Source organism: Episyrphus balteatus, chromosome 2 (genome assembly GCF_945859705.1).
Source record: "Episyrphus balteatus chromosome 2, idEpiBalt1.1, whole genome shotgun sequence".
Lineage (NCBI taxonomy): Eukaryota > Metazoa > Arthropoda > Insecta > Diptera > Syrphidae > Episyrphus > Episyrphus balteatus.
Genome location: NC_079135.1, coordinates 6,087,165 through 6,103,539, shown reverse-complemented (window position 1 = coordinate 6,103,539; position 16,375 = coordinate 6,087,165). Strand labels below are relative to the sequence as shown.

At 35.6% G+C, this 16,375-nt stretch overlaps 1 protein-coding gene and 1 long non-coding RNA gene across 2 annotated transcripts; one reads left to right on the top strand and one right to left on the bottom strand.

The window, feature by feature from the left end:
* Positions 1-413: 413 nt before the first annotated feature.
* On the bottom strand, positions 414-930 carry LOC129911328 (protamine-like). The gene is made up of 2 exons (XM_055989085.1): positions 640-930; positions 414-575 (listed from the first exon to the last, which is right to left on the bottom strand). The coding sequence occupies exons 1-2, from the start codon at positions 835-837 to the stop codon at positions 480-482; spliced, it is 294 nt and encodes a 97-aa protein (XP_055845060.1). The 5' UTR covers positions 838-930; the 3' UTR covers positions 414-479.
* Positions 931-11,971: 11,041 nt separating this feature from the next.
* Positions 11,972-13,576, top strand: LOC129912553 (uncharacterized). The gene is made up of 3 exons (XR_008771852.1): positions 11,972-12,432; positions 12,499-12,828; positions 13,465-13,576. It is a non-coding gene; the product is annotated as an uncharacterized LOC129912553 (long non-coding RNA).
* Positions 13,577-16,375: the final 2,799 nt, after the last annotated feature.

Here is a 16,375-nt window from a genome sequence, read left to right as displayed (position 1 = left end):
CGCATACGCCACCGTGACCCATAAATTGAGTGCGTAAGATAAGCTAATTCTTTTGAAAAACGCTTTAATTTTTAGTTTTTTTGAAAAACGAAATATTTCTCTTCGTGTTCTTGCAGAATTTTCAAGATGTTATGGTCAACCTTAAAATGAGATTTGTTGGAATTGTTACTTAAAATATGTTGAAAATGTTTAAAAAAATTTGTTCAGACAATTTTCTGCGCCACTCTCCTGGGTCAAAATTAACACAAACCTCTATACTTTTATTGTTCGAACCCTCTATCTTATTTCAAATGACTTCGGAAGTCTAGTGCGACCCTGTACGGAAGGACAGCCAAACCTGACACAAATAGAAATCAAACCTGTAAAGCTTGGAAATTGAAAGAAAGAAATATTTTTTTTTACTTTAAAAAGAATTTGTTTCAGTTTTTTTATTAACGAACGAATTATAACATAATTTTAAAAACAAAAAAAAAAATTGTTTATCTACGACCAATCCGTCTTCCACGTCCACGCATGCTACCACCACGCATTCTACGCATTCTGCTGCGTCTAGGTGTTTTTGGAGCACTTTTTGCCTGTTTTTTTTTTTTTGAGAAAAAAAATTAAAATTAAAATTTTTTTTTTATTAAAAAAAATTACCATTTCTATAAATTTTGATTTATCCTTTTGGCTCATTGATCTCCATTTTTTAGCTCCTTGCCTAACCGTCTCAACAGCAGATAGGCCACAATTTGTCTTACGAAATTCTCGTAAAAAATTGAAATATCCATTACGAGTAACTTTGCCGGGTCTCATGCATTTTTGTGCTGCGGCACCACAAGTACATACAGGAGCCATAATATAAAAAAATAATTACACACAAATAATTTTTTTTTTAAGAATAAAAACTTTCAACTGATTTCCTTCACAGTTAATTTTAAAAACTGAATTTCAATATAATTAAAAATATGACATGTAAAATTTGTTTATTTAGATTATTTGTTTAAAAATAAATGATACAGTGGAAAGAGAATGTTTAAAAGTTTAAATGAAATACCATTTCTAAACACTTCGGCGAAGTGCATTAAATAATTTGATTTACGTGGAAAAGCTTGACATCAAAATTTCAAGAAATATCGATTTTCTTTTTCATTCGCACAGAAATAAATTACCTACTATCTACTTTAATAATTATGGCCCTTTGAAAGGACTCTAGCTCAAATTTGATTAATTTAATGTTCGTAGTTGCTGTGCAGAAACTCAATTAAAATAGCAAAACAACCCTTCGTTCATATAATTTTCTTGTCTCTATAATTTCTGCCTCAAAAGGCTTTAGATTATAAAATTCAGTGCAGCAGATAGGCAGGTACTAAATTACCAAAAAAGTTTTAATTTCTGCAATACGATAAAGTTAGTTAACCATTTCATGATGATGATGGTCATCATCATCATCATCATCATCATCATCATCATCAACATCATCATCAACCAAAAACAGAGAAAACCTCAAAGAAAGACTTTTCTATTTTCAATCTGACAATATAATTACTTTTTGTGTATTACAATCCTTCGGAGCAAGAAATTAGGAATGAAAGAAAATACAAATTAATAGAAAAGGATTTTTGCCTGGAAGTGAAAAAGGACCATAATGATGGTTTACCTCTTTTACTATTGCAAGCTGCAACGATGCAGCAGCAAATTAACTCAAAAAGTGCAAACTTTCAGTTTGAAAATTAAGATAAAATTACATCGTAATGAAAGGAGGAAATTGAAATAAACCAAAACAACCCAAAACAAGGCAGACTTTTAACACGAAAGGCAATAGCAACAGCACGCAATTTAACAAGAAAAGGATGAACTGAAAAATACAAAACTCATCATTGCGCACCAGAGCAGTTGTTTATTTTTATTTGACCTTAACCTGGTTCGGAGAAGTTGCATCTGGACATTTTTAGTGGTTTTTTGTTCTTCCGAACCTGGAGGTACACCTACCTGTAGTTTGCAGAGGAAAGCTAATTAAGTTATTTTAATTAGGTCGTTGACGTTGACGTCTAATGTTGGTTGGTAAAATTTTTCTACAATTCTCAGAATCAGCTGTGGGCTTTATGAAGAAGACATTTTTAAAAATAGATTAAAATGAGTTAAAAAAAAAAACCAAGACCAAAAGATTTTGTTATTTAAATAGAACTTATCTTACTTTAAAATCTCCCACAACGAAAAAACTATCGTCTGCAATTTGGGTATCTTAAGTAGAAGAAAATATTGTAATGTTTTATTCCGGGTTCACAATAAAACTTATTAAATTTCCACTTATATTTCCGTTCAAATAAGAACACACTTTATTTCAACTCAATTTACTTTTATTATTCGCTCAAACAAACACACTTTTAAATCACTTTATTTACTACTAACAATTCGCAACACTTTATTTCACTTTGTACTGTACTCTTTCACTTTCAAGATTAAACTGTATCCGGTCGGTGTCCACGCTGCCCTTTTATACCTGAAATTCGGAATTCGAGAATGTCTTCGAAGGTTCTCGTCTTTGCTTCTCGAAGCTTCCTTTCCAAGAGGGGGCGCTTCATACTTCCAGTCCAGTGGGATATTTTGGGATATTCAGCAGTCGAGGGAATTTCTTTGGATGCGTTCAGAGGGTAGTTTCTTAATTACTAAAGGTCCGTTCACATTTCTACCTTTACTGTAGCAGGTAGTGTGTTCAGACTTTTATCTTAAAAGTAGTTCGGTAATTCATCGTTAAATTGCCCCCCTCTTAGGATTGTTCGTCCCGAACAACTCCATTGCTTCTTTCACCATTATAACGATGTAAACGGTCACAATGAACTACCTTTAATTTGCCTCTTACCCCTCTCTGTATACGGTAAACCACGTCGTTGATTCTGGTTATTACTGTGTAAGGGCCTTCCCAGTTTTGTTGTAGCTTCGGTGATAGTCCCTTTTGTCGGTGGGGATTGTAAAACCACACAAGTTCTCCTTCTTGAAACCCTGTTGCTGTCGCTCGCGCGTCATATCTTGTTTTCATCCTGTCACTAGACGCTTTTATATTTGTCCTTGTCCGTTGGTGAATGTCAGCCAGTGTTCTTTCAGGTTATCAACATACTCATCTATTTCCTGTGGCTCATTTGGAACACATCCGAATTTTATCTCACTTGGCAGCCGTATTGTAGAACCAAAAAGGACTTCCGATGGTGTATGTCCAGTGGAACTATGTGTTGCACTTCTATAAGCCATCAAGAATAATGGAATATGTCGATCCCAGTCTCGTTGATTATCGTTGACTACTTTTGACAGGTGTTCTTTAAGTGTCCTGTTAAATCGCTCAACCATCCCATCAGATTGTGGATGAAGCGGTGTTGTTCGCGTCTTCTTGATGCCAAGGAGTGAGCAAACCTCTTGAAAAATCTTAGATTCGAAGTTCCTTCCTTGGTCGGAATGAAGTTCCATGGGTACTCCGAACCTGCTCACCCAATGAAAGACAATCTTATCCACAACTGTTTTGGTTTCCTGGTTTGGGATGGCAAATGCCTCAGGCCACTTGCTGAAGTAATCCATCACTACGAGGATATACCGGTTTCCTTTGTTGGTTTCGGGAAAAGGACCTGCCACGTCTATTGCAATCCTCTCAAAAGGTGTGCCCACATTGTACTGATGCATCTTGCTTTGCATTTTTCTAGCTGGTCCTTTGCTAGCGGCACAAGTATCACATTTTCGGCACCACTTTTCAACGTCTTCTCTCATACGTAACCAGTAGAATTGCTGGCCTCCAGAAGTTCCCTCGTGCATCTCTCGGAGAACATCATTAACCTTTGACTGAGGTACGATTAGTTGCATTACATAAGATTTACCATCTGCGGATTCCCACTTACGCCTGAGTAACCCTTCTTGCACATGAAGTGAGTCCCATTGTGCCCAATATGCTTTGAGATTGGGGCTTCGGTCGGAGATGTCGGCCCATTCTGGTTTCTCTTCATGTTCCTTCCATGCAAGGATGGGTTCGATGTCCGAATCTTCCTGTTGGGCCATCCTGAGTTCTTCATTACTCCAGCCGCAAATGGGATCAGCTCTCGTTCTTCTTACAGCGACAACTTCCTTTTCCTCTAGCCGTGTGCAATGCTTGCAGTCTTGCTTGCACGGGCGCCGAGATAATGCGTCTGCATTTGAATGTAGCTTTCCTCTTCGATGTTGAATCTGACATTGATACGTCTGGAGTATCTCGATCCATCTTGCTACTTGACCCTCTGGATTTTTGAAGTTCAAAAGCCAATTTAGTGCACCATAATCTGTACGAAGAAGGAACTTCTGTCCATAGATGTACTTATGGAAGTGCTTTGTTGCCAATACCAGATCAAGAAGTTCCCTCCTGGTCACGCAATAGTTTCTTTCTTGTTTCGAGAGTACCTTGCTGAAATAGGCAACGACCTTTTCTTCTCCGTCATGAACTTGCGATAAAACAGCACCAACTCCAACATTACTTGCATCTGCGTCAATGATGAATTGTTTGCCTGGAGTCGGATAGGCCAACACAGGAGCTTCACATAACCGCAGCTTCAGTTCCTGAAAGCTTTTCTCACACTCACCTGACCATTTAAAGGATTTACCCTTCTCCGTAAGCTGGTGCAAGCTTTTGGCGATTCTCGCAAAATCCTTTACGAATCGTCGATAGTACGGCCAACCTGAGGGGTTGGCCAATTCTTCACAGTGTCAACTTTTTCTGGATCAGTCATTACTCCTTGGGATGAGATGATATGCCCCAAATATTTGACTTCGGTCTTGAAAAGTTCACATTTCTTTGGATTTAACTTAAGATGCGCTTCTCGTAGCCTCTGGAATACAGCCTTTAGGTTTTCATAATGGTCATCAAATGTTTTCCCGTAAACGATGACATCATCCAAATAGACTAGGCAAGATTTCCAGGTTAATCCATTTAAAACGCACTCCATTAAGCGCTCAAAAGTAGCTGGGGCATTACATAGCCCAAACGGCATGACATTGAACTGCCACAGACCATTTCCTGTGGAGAAAGCCGTCTTTTCCCGATCTTCTGGATGGATTTCTACCTGCCAGTAGCCACTCTTCAAATCCAAAGTCGAAAACCATTGTGCTCCTTCCATTGCATCTAGAGTATCGCTGATTCTTGGCAGTGGGTAGCTGTCTTTCTTCGTCACATCATTCAGCCTGCGGTAGTCGACACAAAATCGAGTGCCTCCATCCTTCTTTTTGACGAGAACTACCGGTGATGCCCAAGGGCTTTTGGAATTTTCGATCAGCCCGTCTTTCTTCATTGTCGATATCATTTCTTCAACTTCACTTTGTTTGGCCAAGGGGAGACGTCTTGCTGGTTGACGAATCGGCCTAGCGTCTCCTGTATCGATTCGATGCTGCACCAGTTGTGTTCGGCCGTATTGCCCGCTGGGTGAAGAGAAGATATCAGCATATTCATGAAGAAGCCTTCCAGCAACATTAAGCTGATGTTGACTCAAGTTGTCTGATTTGAGAATTTGAGTCTTTAGTTTCTCAGAGTTCATAGTCATCTGTGTGTCCATCTCGTTGATCTTAGTTATTGCGGACACAGATTCACATTGCCCAACAACTTCTCCTTTCTTAAGCTTGATTGGGTACGGTTTGATATTAAGTATCCGTACAGATACCATGTTGTTCTTTGGTGCCACAAGAGTCTTCCCGATGATGATGTTTTCGGAACTCTGCTCAACTTCTGGTTCGACCATGAGGTATCGATGGTTTCCACAGTTCCCCTTTAACTTCGTCCACACAAAAACTTCTGAAGAAGGAGGCAGGCACATGTCTTCTTTGATGACAGTTCTAATTGTTGTTGAATTTTCGTTGCCATAGACCATTGGGATCTCCACATTTCTGTATTTCAGGACTTGATTACCGATATCCAAAATGATTCCATGCTCCTTCATAAAGTCGATTCCAATGATGCACTCGTCACATATATCTGCCACCAAAAACACATGTAAAAACTTTAGTTCTGCTATACGGATCTCAAGACGAACTTCTCCGTACACTCTTGCTGCTTCTCCTGTGGCGGTCTTCAGACGATAGCTGTTGATGTTATGTAGCCACGTCATCTTTACCAAGTCTCTTCGTACAATAGAGGCGGTGGCACCGGTGTCAATTGTAGCCACGTGTTGGTTATTGTTTATGGTTGCCTCTACTGTCAGACTTTTGTTGTCTCGTTTAGTCTGTGAGACTTGAATTGTGGTTCTGGGGCCATCGATACCAGAAACCAGCTTCTGCCCCTCGAAGTTGGTTCTTACACGTTTCCCGAATGGGAATCAAGTTGAGGATGAGTGTTGGTTGTATCGCTTACCTGTTGTTGGGCAATATTCCTGTTTCCACAGTGCTGGCAAGCATTTCTTCTTGGTGGCAATCTGCACTGCCGCTGGAGATGTCCTGTCTTGTTACAGTTCCAGCATCGAGCAGCTCCGTCTCGCTGGTTTCTTTGGAATGCGAGTTTTTGACAAGAGCATTCCTCCACTGTAACTTTTCTTACCCGATGAACGCCTTGAGAAGCCTGTTCTGCTGCTTCCATAGTGAGTGCAAACGCTAATGCTTCAGGAAGGGAACGTTTTCCAGCTGTTCGAATTGCTCGCTGAAGATTTATATCAGATACAGCACGTACAAAGGCTTCTGTCGCAAACTGATTGATAATGTCGTCTCCTGCTGTCGGATATGCCAGATGAGCTAACCTTTCAATATCTGCTTGGAGTTGTTGCAGAGTTTCTCCTCTTTTCTGGACTCTTGTATTGAGTTGGACGCGGAAGACTTCCTGCATATGGCCATCTCCAAAGCGTTTTTCAATGACCTGGACAAGAGCGTTAAAGTTACCATTCTTTTCTGGTGGTAAAGTTTGTAACAACTCAGCAGCAGGACCTCTAAGAGCAAGAGTCAGCGCTATACATTTGTCTTCGTCATCCCAGCCATTTGTTGTGGCAGCTGCCTCAAACTGTTTCTTGTAGATCGACCAAGAACTTTGTCCATCAAAGGTTGGTGGATGCATTTCCTTCTTCTTTGAATACTCACCAGAACTTTCTCGGGCCTTAATTTTTCGAACCTTGTCCAACTCTTTAGTAATGTCTTGGAATTTCTCTTCGAACTTTGTGTCCATTGCCAACAGCTTTTCTTTGTTTTCTTCAACACGCTCGTCAAGAGCAGTGAACTTCTTCTCGAAATCACCAAGCTTTCCCTCTAAAAGATTTTTCTGTTCTTCTAGAAGATACTTTTGCTCATCGCGATGTTCTTCTAGATGTTTCTCCATTTTTTCGAGAAGATTCTGTTGTTCACTCTTTTGCTCTGTTCGTTGTTGTTCCATTTGTTCTCTTTGTTCTTCAAATTTTGCAAGGAGAACAGCCATCATGGATGACATATCGGAACTAGTACTTACTCGTTCTTCTACCATTTCAACTTCGAATTGAAATGTATCCAAATCTTCGCTTTTCTGGGTTAAATAATCTTGAAGGCGAATAATGAGGTCATTTTTCGATCCAGCAGTAGGAAGACCTCGTTTAGTTAATTCCGCCTTCAGCTCAGTCAAACTTAACTGATTTAATGTCTTACCCATTTTAACTTTTTAAAATGCGAGCACTTTTACTTATTTCAAAATGTTTTACACTTTGTTTATTGTTAAAACACACGCGCACTTTTTATTTTATTCGCGAAATTATCTGATTCGCACAAATAAATAAGTTTTATTCCACTTTTCTGACACCAATGTAATGTTTTATTCCGGGTTCACAATAAAACTTATTAAATTTCCACTTATATTTCCGTTCAAATAAGAACACACTTTATTTCAACTCAATTTACTTTTATTATTCGCTCAAACAAACACACTTTTAAATCACTTTATTTACTACTAACAATTAGCAACACTTTATTTCACTTTGTACTGTACTCTTTCACTTTCAAGATTAAACTGTATCCGGTCGGTGTCCACGCTGCCCTTTTATACCTGAAATTCGGAATTCGAGAATGTCTTCGAAGGTTCTCGTCTTTGCTTCTCGAAGCTTCCTTTCCAAGAGGGGGCGCTTCATACTTCCAGTCCAGTGGGATATTTTGGGATATTCAGCAGTCGAGGGAATTTCTTTGGATGCGTTCAGAGGGTAGTTTCTTAATTACTAAAGGTCCGTTCACATTTCTACCTTTACTGTAGCAGGTAGTGTGTTCAGGCTTTTATCTTAAAAGTAGTTCGGTAATTCATCGTTACAATATATTTTTTGAGGGCAACCAATTAAAATTATTTCGGTCTTAACGCCCTACATTCCTTAATTACAAAACACCAAGAAAGTCGTTTTATTGGCGCCCACCCGACAAATAACCCAAAAAACGCGTATTTTTACTCGTTTTTAGTTATTGGTAAAAATAAACAGCCTTTCACCCAAAATATTTTGATGTACTCTTTTGGTTCCTTGTTCTCCTTACAAATAAAACATTCATGCCTATTTTTTTTTTTTGGGTTTGGATCATCATAGGAAGGGAGTTTTCTGAAAATGTTGGACTGTTCGACTGGAAATAGTAACTACATTAAAAGGACTCTTATAAATCACTAGGAGTAGTCGTATTTTGTTTTAATTTTTTAAGATTCAGCAAAGCACAAGTCGGGGCCCCCGACACGCTCCAGGGCCCCAAATGCAGGCAATGAAATGAAGGCAACTTTTGAAGTGAAAACTTTTTTAGTATCGTAGTGATTTGAAACAAAATGAAAATCAATTGATTATAACTTTTTTTTTTAATAGATAGTTGAATGAAATTTATACTGTAGATAGGTAGTAGAATGAAGTTTAATTGTTCATAAGTTCAATTAATTTCATATTCAAAATCCTGAGATATCGGTAAAAAGATGTTCTTTTTCTAAACACGTTATATATTTTGATCTAAAGCACATACAAATTTGATATAACTTTAGTACGCATGCTGATAATATTACCTTTTATTTAATATGTCACACATAACGGTACGTGCTCTACAAGTTACACAAAATTGAAAAACTTGAAAAATACCTGAAAACACCTGTGGAGATGGGAGATCTGTTGCTAATGACTAGCCACCAGTCATTAAAAAAAAATGGATTTAATGGTGTTAGAAGAGAAAAAAAGATTGATTTTTTTTTTCTTTTTTGATAAAAAGTGATTGGGTTCAAAAAATTCTAGCTCTTTTTGTAGATATTGTATAGCCATGGTCGATATAAATTTATTGAGCTGAAACAAAAAGCTTTCAGATGATATAAAATTTGTTATAGGTTGTCATATAAAAAATATGGATTTAAAGGTGATGGAGAAAAAAAGGCAGATTTTTTCGATTTTTTTTTTGCAAGAAAAATTATTTTGTAAGGTTTCAATTCCACCACGTGTCAATTGCACACATGATTTCTTTTATACTAGGAACGAAGCAAGAAGATAAGGTATTTAACATTAATCACACAAGAGAGACATATAATAATTTATATTCTTCAGTGAAATGCATAATTAATTGGTAGCCTAGCCAGCTACATATCATTTCATCTCAATAAGAAAAAAAAATATCAATCACCTGAGGGCCAAAAAAAAAAATTAATTGCTTTTTTGAAAGAAAAATTAAATGTTATCCAAGAGCCCCCAAAAAATATTACTTGAATAATCTTAGTGACCAACGAATGATATGTCAGTGGCCGCAAAAAAAAAAAATAGTAGGGCGTATACGCACTTTTTTATAAATTTGTTCTTATTTTTAATTTTTATATTGGCGGCTCCCAAATATCAAAGGGGCCCGAAAATTTTGTCTTGCCCGGAGGCCCCGGCAACTCAACGTACGCCATTGCCATTATCATAAATACAATCGAATATATTATTAATCAGTTATGCATAGGGCATGTTTGAAGTAAGGGCATTTCTCATCTTACCTAGAAAAATAAAAAAAATGCTCTAGCTTTAAAGGAACATGAGTTTTTGCCCTATCCTAAGAAACAGTTTTATTTCAAAAGTACAATGCACTCAAAATATAAATTATTTTCACAATAGGGCATTTTTAAAATTTGGTCCTTGCTAGGACTTTTTTGATGGTAGGGAATTTTTCAAGGTATGGCATTTTTATTATAATGTAGGGCATTGCCCCTGAATGCCCTATCCTGGCTACGGCCTTGTGTGCGCGGTCAAATCAACAGAAATGGTAAAGAGGTTTAAGGTCGAAGGCAAATTTCATTGGATTATTTTATTCACAGAACGAGAAGCAATCTATTCTTACTGTATAGGGGAGGTGGGGGCAAGACCGCCTATGGGGGCAAGACGGTTTTTGTACTATGTTGTATGAAAAAATATTAAATTGGCAGGACTTTTAATATAAAATAAATGGCTTCTGGTAAAATCGATTATGTCTGTAAGTATAAGCAAGTTTGGTTGAAATCCCGAAAAGTTATAGTAAATTTTGTGATTTTTCAACAAATGGTCATGTTTTGTGTGAAAAGAAATTTGTACTTTTTTAATTGAAATATTTAAAAGTCTTAACTTTTTCTTTTTTTGTAATAAAAGTTGGGAACCGATAAAAATATAGCATACGTTTGTGATTATTTCAAAAAGATTCCAAATTTTAAGATAGAAACGGCTTTATTACACTGGTTAACAAGGGTTCTGTTGCCGGAACAAAAATATACTTTTCTGAAGGTTTTTGGTGTGCTGAACTCGAATCCGAAGTCAAAAAAATTCTAGCAGCTCCCGTTTTTGAGATATTAGCGTTAGAAAATGCAAAAAAAACGTTTTTTTGAGTTTTTCGGACCTTATTCTATTGTATAAGGAAAATTGTTTGAGCATATTTAGTAACGGTTTCTATAAGAACTATTTCAAATCTTTCGATACCTGTTTAAATCTTTTCAATATCTAATGTATTGCCCGAGATATCTTAAACTGAAGTCAGTGGGTGTGGCTTCATATATCATAAAGAAGATAATGACGTTATAAAATTTATAAAAATACCAAACAACTGAGGATATCTCGGGAAGTAAAAAAGATATCGGAGAGATTTAAACAGATTTAAAAAGGTGGTAAATAGTTCTTATAAAAACCATTACTAAATATGCTCAAACAATTTTCCTTATATAAAAGAATAAGGTCCGAAGTGCTGCATTTTCTAACGATAATATCTCAAAAACGGGAGCTGCTAAAATTTTTTTGACTTCGGATTCAAGTTCAGCACACCGAAAACCTTTAGAAAAGAATATTTTTGTTCCGGCAACAAAAAAAAAGTTTGATTTTGTTGACCAGTGTTATCAACAGAAGTTGCCCCATGTGAAGGCAAGACGGTTTTTTGTTAGATATTTTTTCAAAACGTATTATCTTTTGTTCAGTATTTAAAAATTTTTTTTTCAATGATGAGATTTACTACAAAAAAACAGTAACCTAATGAATAAACACTTTATTTTAAATAAAAGATGTTTTTTATTGGTTTTTAAGACGCTTAACAATAAAGGGGCGGTCTTGCCCCCACTTCCTCTATATCTTAAAAGTGAAACCAATGTTTGTCAGCTAATATGAATACCATTTAAACAATTCACTGAGTCAAAATTGGACCCCTTAAAGGAATGTAAAAAAAGGTAGAGCTGGAATATTTTAATATTCAAGACTGAATATCATAAAATAAACCCGATTCTTCGAATGAATCCTTTATCGTTTCTCAAATCAGGTATGAATTTTTTTTTTTACGAATAAAAAACTTGCTCTGCATCCATAACCATAAAGCATACATTGTCACATGGTTGAAAATAATCATGCACTGCACATTCCACAACCACCCCAACGCCCAACCCCATCCACAGAATACACAATATGTCATAGTGGTATGATGCGCAACATGTTGAAATCGAACAAAATGAAAAAGCTTTTCATATGGAACTTAAATTACGATAAAAAAATAATAAATATAAACATTTTGAAAAGAACCCAAAAGACCGATTTAGTAGTAAAAAGTTCTTGTTGCTGGAAAGAGGAGATTATCCATAACTAGAAAGGTCAACGTTTGAAGACACTTTTATAGAACTTTCACATCTTCATTTAATTTCTATCTTCAGTTTATATAAAAAGGGTTCGTCTCATCTACATAAATATAAACGTCTAATTATAGACTCTTGAAAACCTCAAATCATCCAAAAGTTACTCTTTACCACGTAATAAAGCCTATACAGCGACGACGACCGACGATTTTCTAGACTTCGATGACGTAAAAATAACCTATTTAAAGAATCTGTAGAATCTGTAACGTAGTTTAATATGGATCTATCCACGTGGCTTAACCCGGAGGCTGTATGTTGTGTGTTGAAAATATAATTTAATGTTGATGATGATGATGATGATGCATTCTATACAAAAAAAAAATCTATATCGATTGGATGAAGGGATATATGGGATAATACTTAATGACGAACGGGCTATTCTCTATTTTCACAATGTATGTTATTTATAAAAGCAGACCGTTATATATGTTTGTGTATATTTTTTAAATATAGCCTTTCAGGACACACAAAGAATAATGTTCTCATAGATTAATCAAGAAAACTATGGACAAAAAAAAAAAAAAAAAGGTTAACACACTGGAAAATTAATTTTTGGACTGTCAATCAGTGCAGATGGGGTTCTTTTTAAAAGTTTATTAATTGATTTTTAAAAACCAAAACTGGAGTCTATGATTTTCCGATTTACACAACCTTTTTCGTTCGAGGGAAAGGTTTTTAATGGAGAGTTATTTGAAAAACAACAAAATATCAAGCCTGTTAACTTGACGAATTGCGAAAATGGCGCCCAACGTAGGTTTTTTTAAACGAATCTTCTATGAAATATCGATCACGTAAGCCAAACTTCATATCCTTTTTTAGTTATTTACACCTTGATCTTTGTTTTGAATCATTATATTAAAAATAAGAGGGGTTGACTGTTTATTGACAGACAAAAATCAATTTATTGTTAGGTTAATTGTATGTTTATGCTTTTGTCTAAAATCTGCATCAACACAATATCAATGTCAAATTGGGGTTAAAAAGGTAAAGAAAATTGTCAAGTTTGAATCAACAATATGTAACAACAAAATTAGCCATGACCTGTTAATTAAAAAAGAAAAAAAAAAAATAAACTTTGAAAAAGATTTTTGCGACAAATACAAAATTCTCACTCTTTCATGATTTTATAATAGAATCATTGTTTTGTTTTTTTTCTGAAAAACAATCATTTTTCTCGTCATGCAAAAATGTTTTTATCAAACTTTGCAAGAAATATTTATGTTCATAGAACATGACAAAAAGAATCATTGTGGTAGTTAGTTCTTTAGAAGTTTTTATTTTATTTTTTTTGTAAACAGGGACATGAATCAAGTCAACTTTTGATATAATTTTACACAAAAATCAACAAAAACTGTTACTATGTGTTTTTTTTTTTATTTTTGTGTTGTTGCTTTAAGTTTGATTTATTTTTGTTTATTTATTTACAGTGAAATATCAAGAGAATGACGAAAAATTTTTTGTTTAACAGTCAACACACTTATTCGTTTGTTCATGTGGCGTAATGAAATTTTTCATATTACTCGTATTTGTATGAAAATTTTTGCTTGGAGTTTTTATATTTTTTCTTTTCAGTTTTGTTTATTTTGCTTTTTACATGAAATTGTCAACACAGATTGATGTTGATATTGATTTTATTTAATTATATCATATTTTGTGCATTGAACATCAAAATTGAAAATATGTGTAATTATTTTCTTTGAATATTGATAATTTTGTGTTGATTTTTTGTTTGTAATTTGGATGATTTTTTGGCAAGAACATTTTAAACATAATTTTAATAATAATAATTTACTCATAGTGAATTTAGTAGATTGTGATGATGATTGGATTCTTTTTTTGAAACTTTACTGGACTTCATAGATCTAGATTATGTAGGGTTTCAGCAGTAGATCAGCAAGTACAAAATACGGGTTTTTTTTTGCTGTACCCAATAAAGTTGAGTAAATACTAAAATTTGTCAATAACTTACCGCTATACAAAAAAAAAAAAAAAAAATTGAAGTTAAATTGGTGTGATGCTTTCACTAGTCTATCCCTTTTAACATTGTTGAATTTGAAGGCTACAGACTTTTAGAATTTAACCGAATTTTTTGAGTATAAGTAAATCACATCAAAACTGGTTGTAATTTATCGATATATTTTAGACCGGGCGGCGGCTGCAGAAACGCTCAACTCATCGAGCTAAAGAAAAATTCACTTTTGTAGTAAAAGATGACTCTGAGTAACTTCGAAAACCAGAGGTCTTCCCGTCCGCATCCTGGCAGGATTGGCGTAGCAGGGTGAAATCGGGTGCATTTTTTAGGCACCCTTCAACTCATTGAGCTAAAGAAAAAAATTGCCATGGTGGTCTTAGATTCAATTAGTGTATCAAAAAACCACAGGTCTTCCTTTCGGTAACCTGGCAGGAGTGGCGGTAGGGCGCATCAAAGTGGTCGATTTTTAGGGCCCTCCTAACTCATCGAGCTAAAAGATGAAATTGGTGTCAAATGAAAGGTAGCAATGTCTTCTTTAATAATTCAGAGGTCTTCCTGGCCAAATCTTGGCAGTTTTTGCACGCGAACAGCTTTAAGGTTGGAAACGATGAAAATGAGTTTTTTGTTAAAGTCTTGTTTTTTGGTGTGTAGACCGGTGATTTAAGAAATTGTTTTGTTACCAAATCAAAGACAACAACATGAATTTACTAAATCCATAAAAAAAATTAGGAATAGATTAAAAATTTCTAAAAATAGACCATTAGAATGTCAAAAAATACCTATATTTCTAAGCAATTAATCAAAAAGTATGCTCTGCATTTTTATAGTTATCGAAGTTAAGTATAAAAAAGATGCCAAATCGAAGGTTAGAATGTCTACTTTTATATTTCAGAGGTCTTCCAAGTCAAAGCTTGGAAATTTGGTCACTTAGACCATTTTAAGACCCGATACTACTAACCTCATTTGGTTTTTTTTTTCTGTGTTGACCGACTGTGGACCTTGGACTTGTCGAGCTAAGGGATGAAATTGGTAAAAAACGAAAGGATGGAGCTTCTTCTTATATAGTTTAGAGGTCTTCCAAGCCAAAACTTGGCAGTTTGGTCATACTTGCAATTATAAGGTTGCAACATTTTTTTTTATCTTTTTTTTCTATGTTGACGCGGTTGGGCGCGCGTCGAACCATTGAGTTAGTTAAAAGACGAAATTGGTGCCAAACGAAAGATAAGAACATCCTCTTTCGTGATTCAGAGGTCTTCCAGGCCAAAACTTGGCAGTTTGGTCATACTTGCAATTATAGGGTTGCAACATTTTTTTTTCTATTATGACGCGGTTGGGAACGCGTCGAACCATCGAGATAGTTTAAAGTTTTTTAATCTTTAAGAAAATATTTGTTTCCTTTAGCTCAATGGTTTCAGGGGCCCCACACCACAAGCGTTCAACACAGGCAGTAAAAGAGAAAATAAAATGTGGTCCACCTGTCGGTCAACACAGAAAAATCAAGCCAAATCGCGATAATAATAGGTTCCCAACTTAAAATAGGCTGCGTAAAGAAACTGCCAAAATTTGGCTTGGAAGACCTCTTTTCTATGTAAGAAGACATTCCAACCCTTTGTTTGGTACCACTTTGGTCTTTAAACTATCTCGATGGTTCGACGCGTTCCCAACCGCGTCATAATAGAAAAAAAAATGTTGCAACCCTATAATTGCAAGTATGACCAAACTGCCAAGTTTTGGCCTGGAAGACCTCTGAATCACGAAAGAGGATGTTCTTATCTTTCGTTTGGCACCAATTTCGTCTTTTAACTAACTCAATGGTTCGACGCGCGCCCAACCGCGTCAACATAAAAAAAAAAGAGAAAAAAAAATGTTGCAACCTTATAATTGCAAGTATGACCAAACTGCCAAGTTTTGGCTTGGAAGACCTCTGAATTAGAAAAGAGGACATTTCTACCTTTCGTTTGGTACCAATTTCGTCTTTTAACTATCTCGATGGTTCGACGCGTGCACAAAAGGGCAACACAAAAAAAAAAAGAAAATCGAGTATACCTTAATATAGACTGCGTGGCCAAACTACCAATTTTTGGTTTGGCAGACCTCTAAACTATATAAGAAGAAGCTCCATCCTTTCGTTTTTTACCAATTTCATCCCTTAGCTCGACAAGTCCAAGGTACACAGTCGGTCAACACAGAAAAAAAAAACCAAATGAGGTTAGTAGTATCGGGTCTTAAAATGGTCTAAGTGACCAAATTTCCAAGCTTTGACTTGGAAGACCTCTGAAATATAAAAGTAGACATTCTAACCTTCGATTTGGCATCTTTTTTATACTTAACTTCGATAACTATAAAAATGCAGAGCATACTTTTTG

Excerpts from the sequence above, each read along its gene's own strand:
- LOC129911328 (XM_055989085.1), bottom strand. The coding sequence starts at position 837 with ATGGCTCCTGTATGTACTTGTGGTGCCGCAGCACAAAAATGCATGAGA. Across the intron at positions 576-639 it reads AATCAAAATTTATAGAAATG|GCAAAAAGTGCTCCAAAAAC; the intron begins GTAATTTTTTTT and ends AAAAAAAAACAG.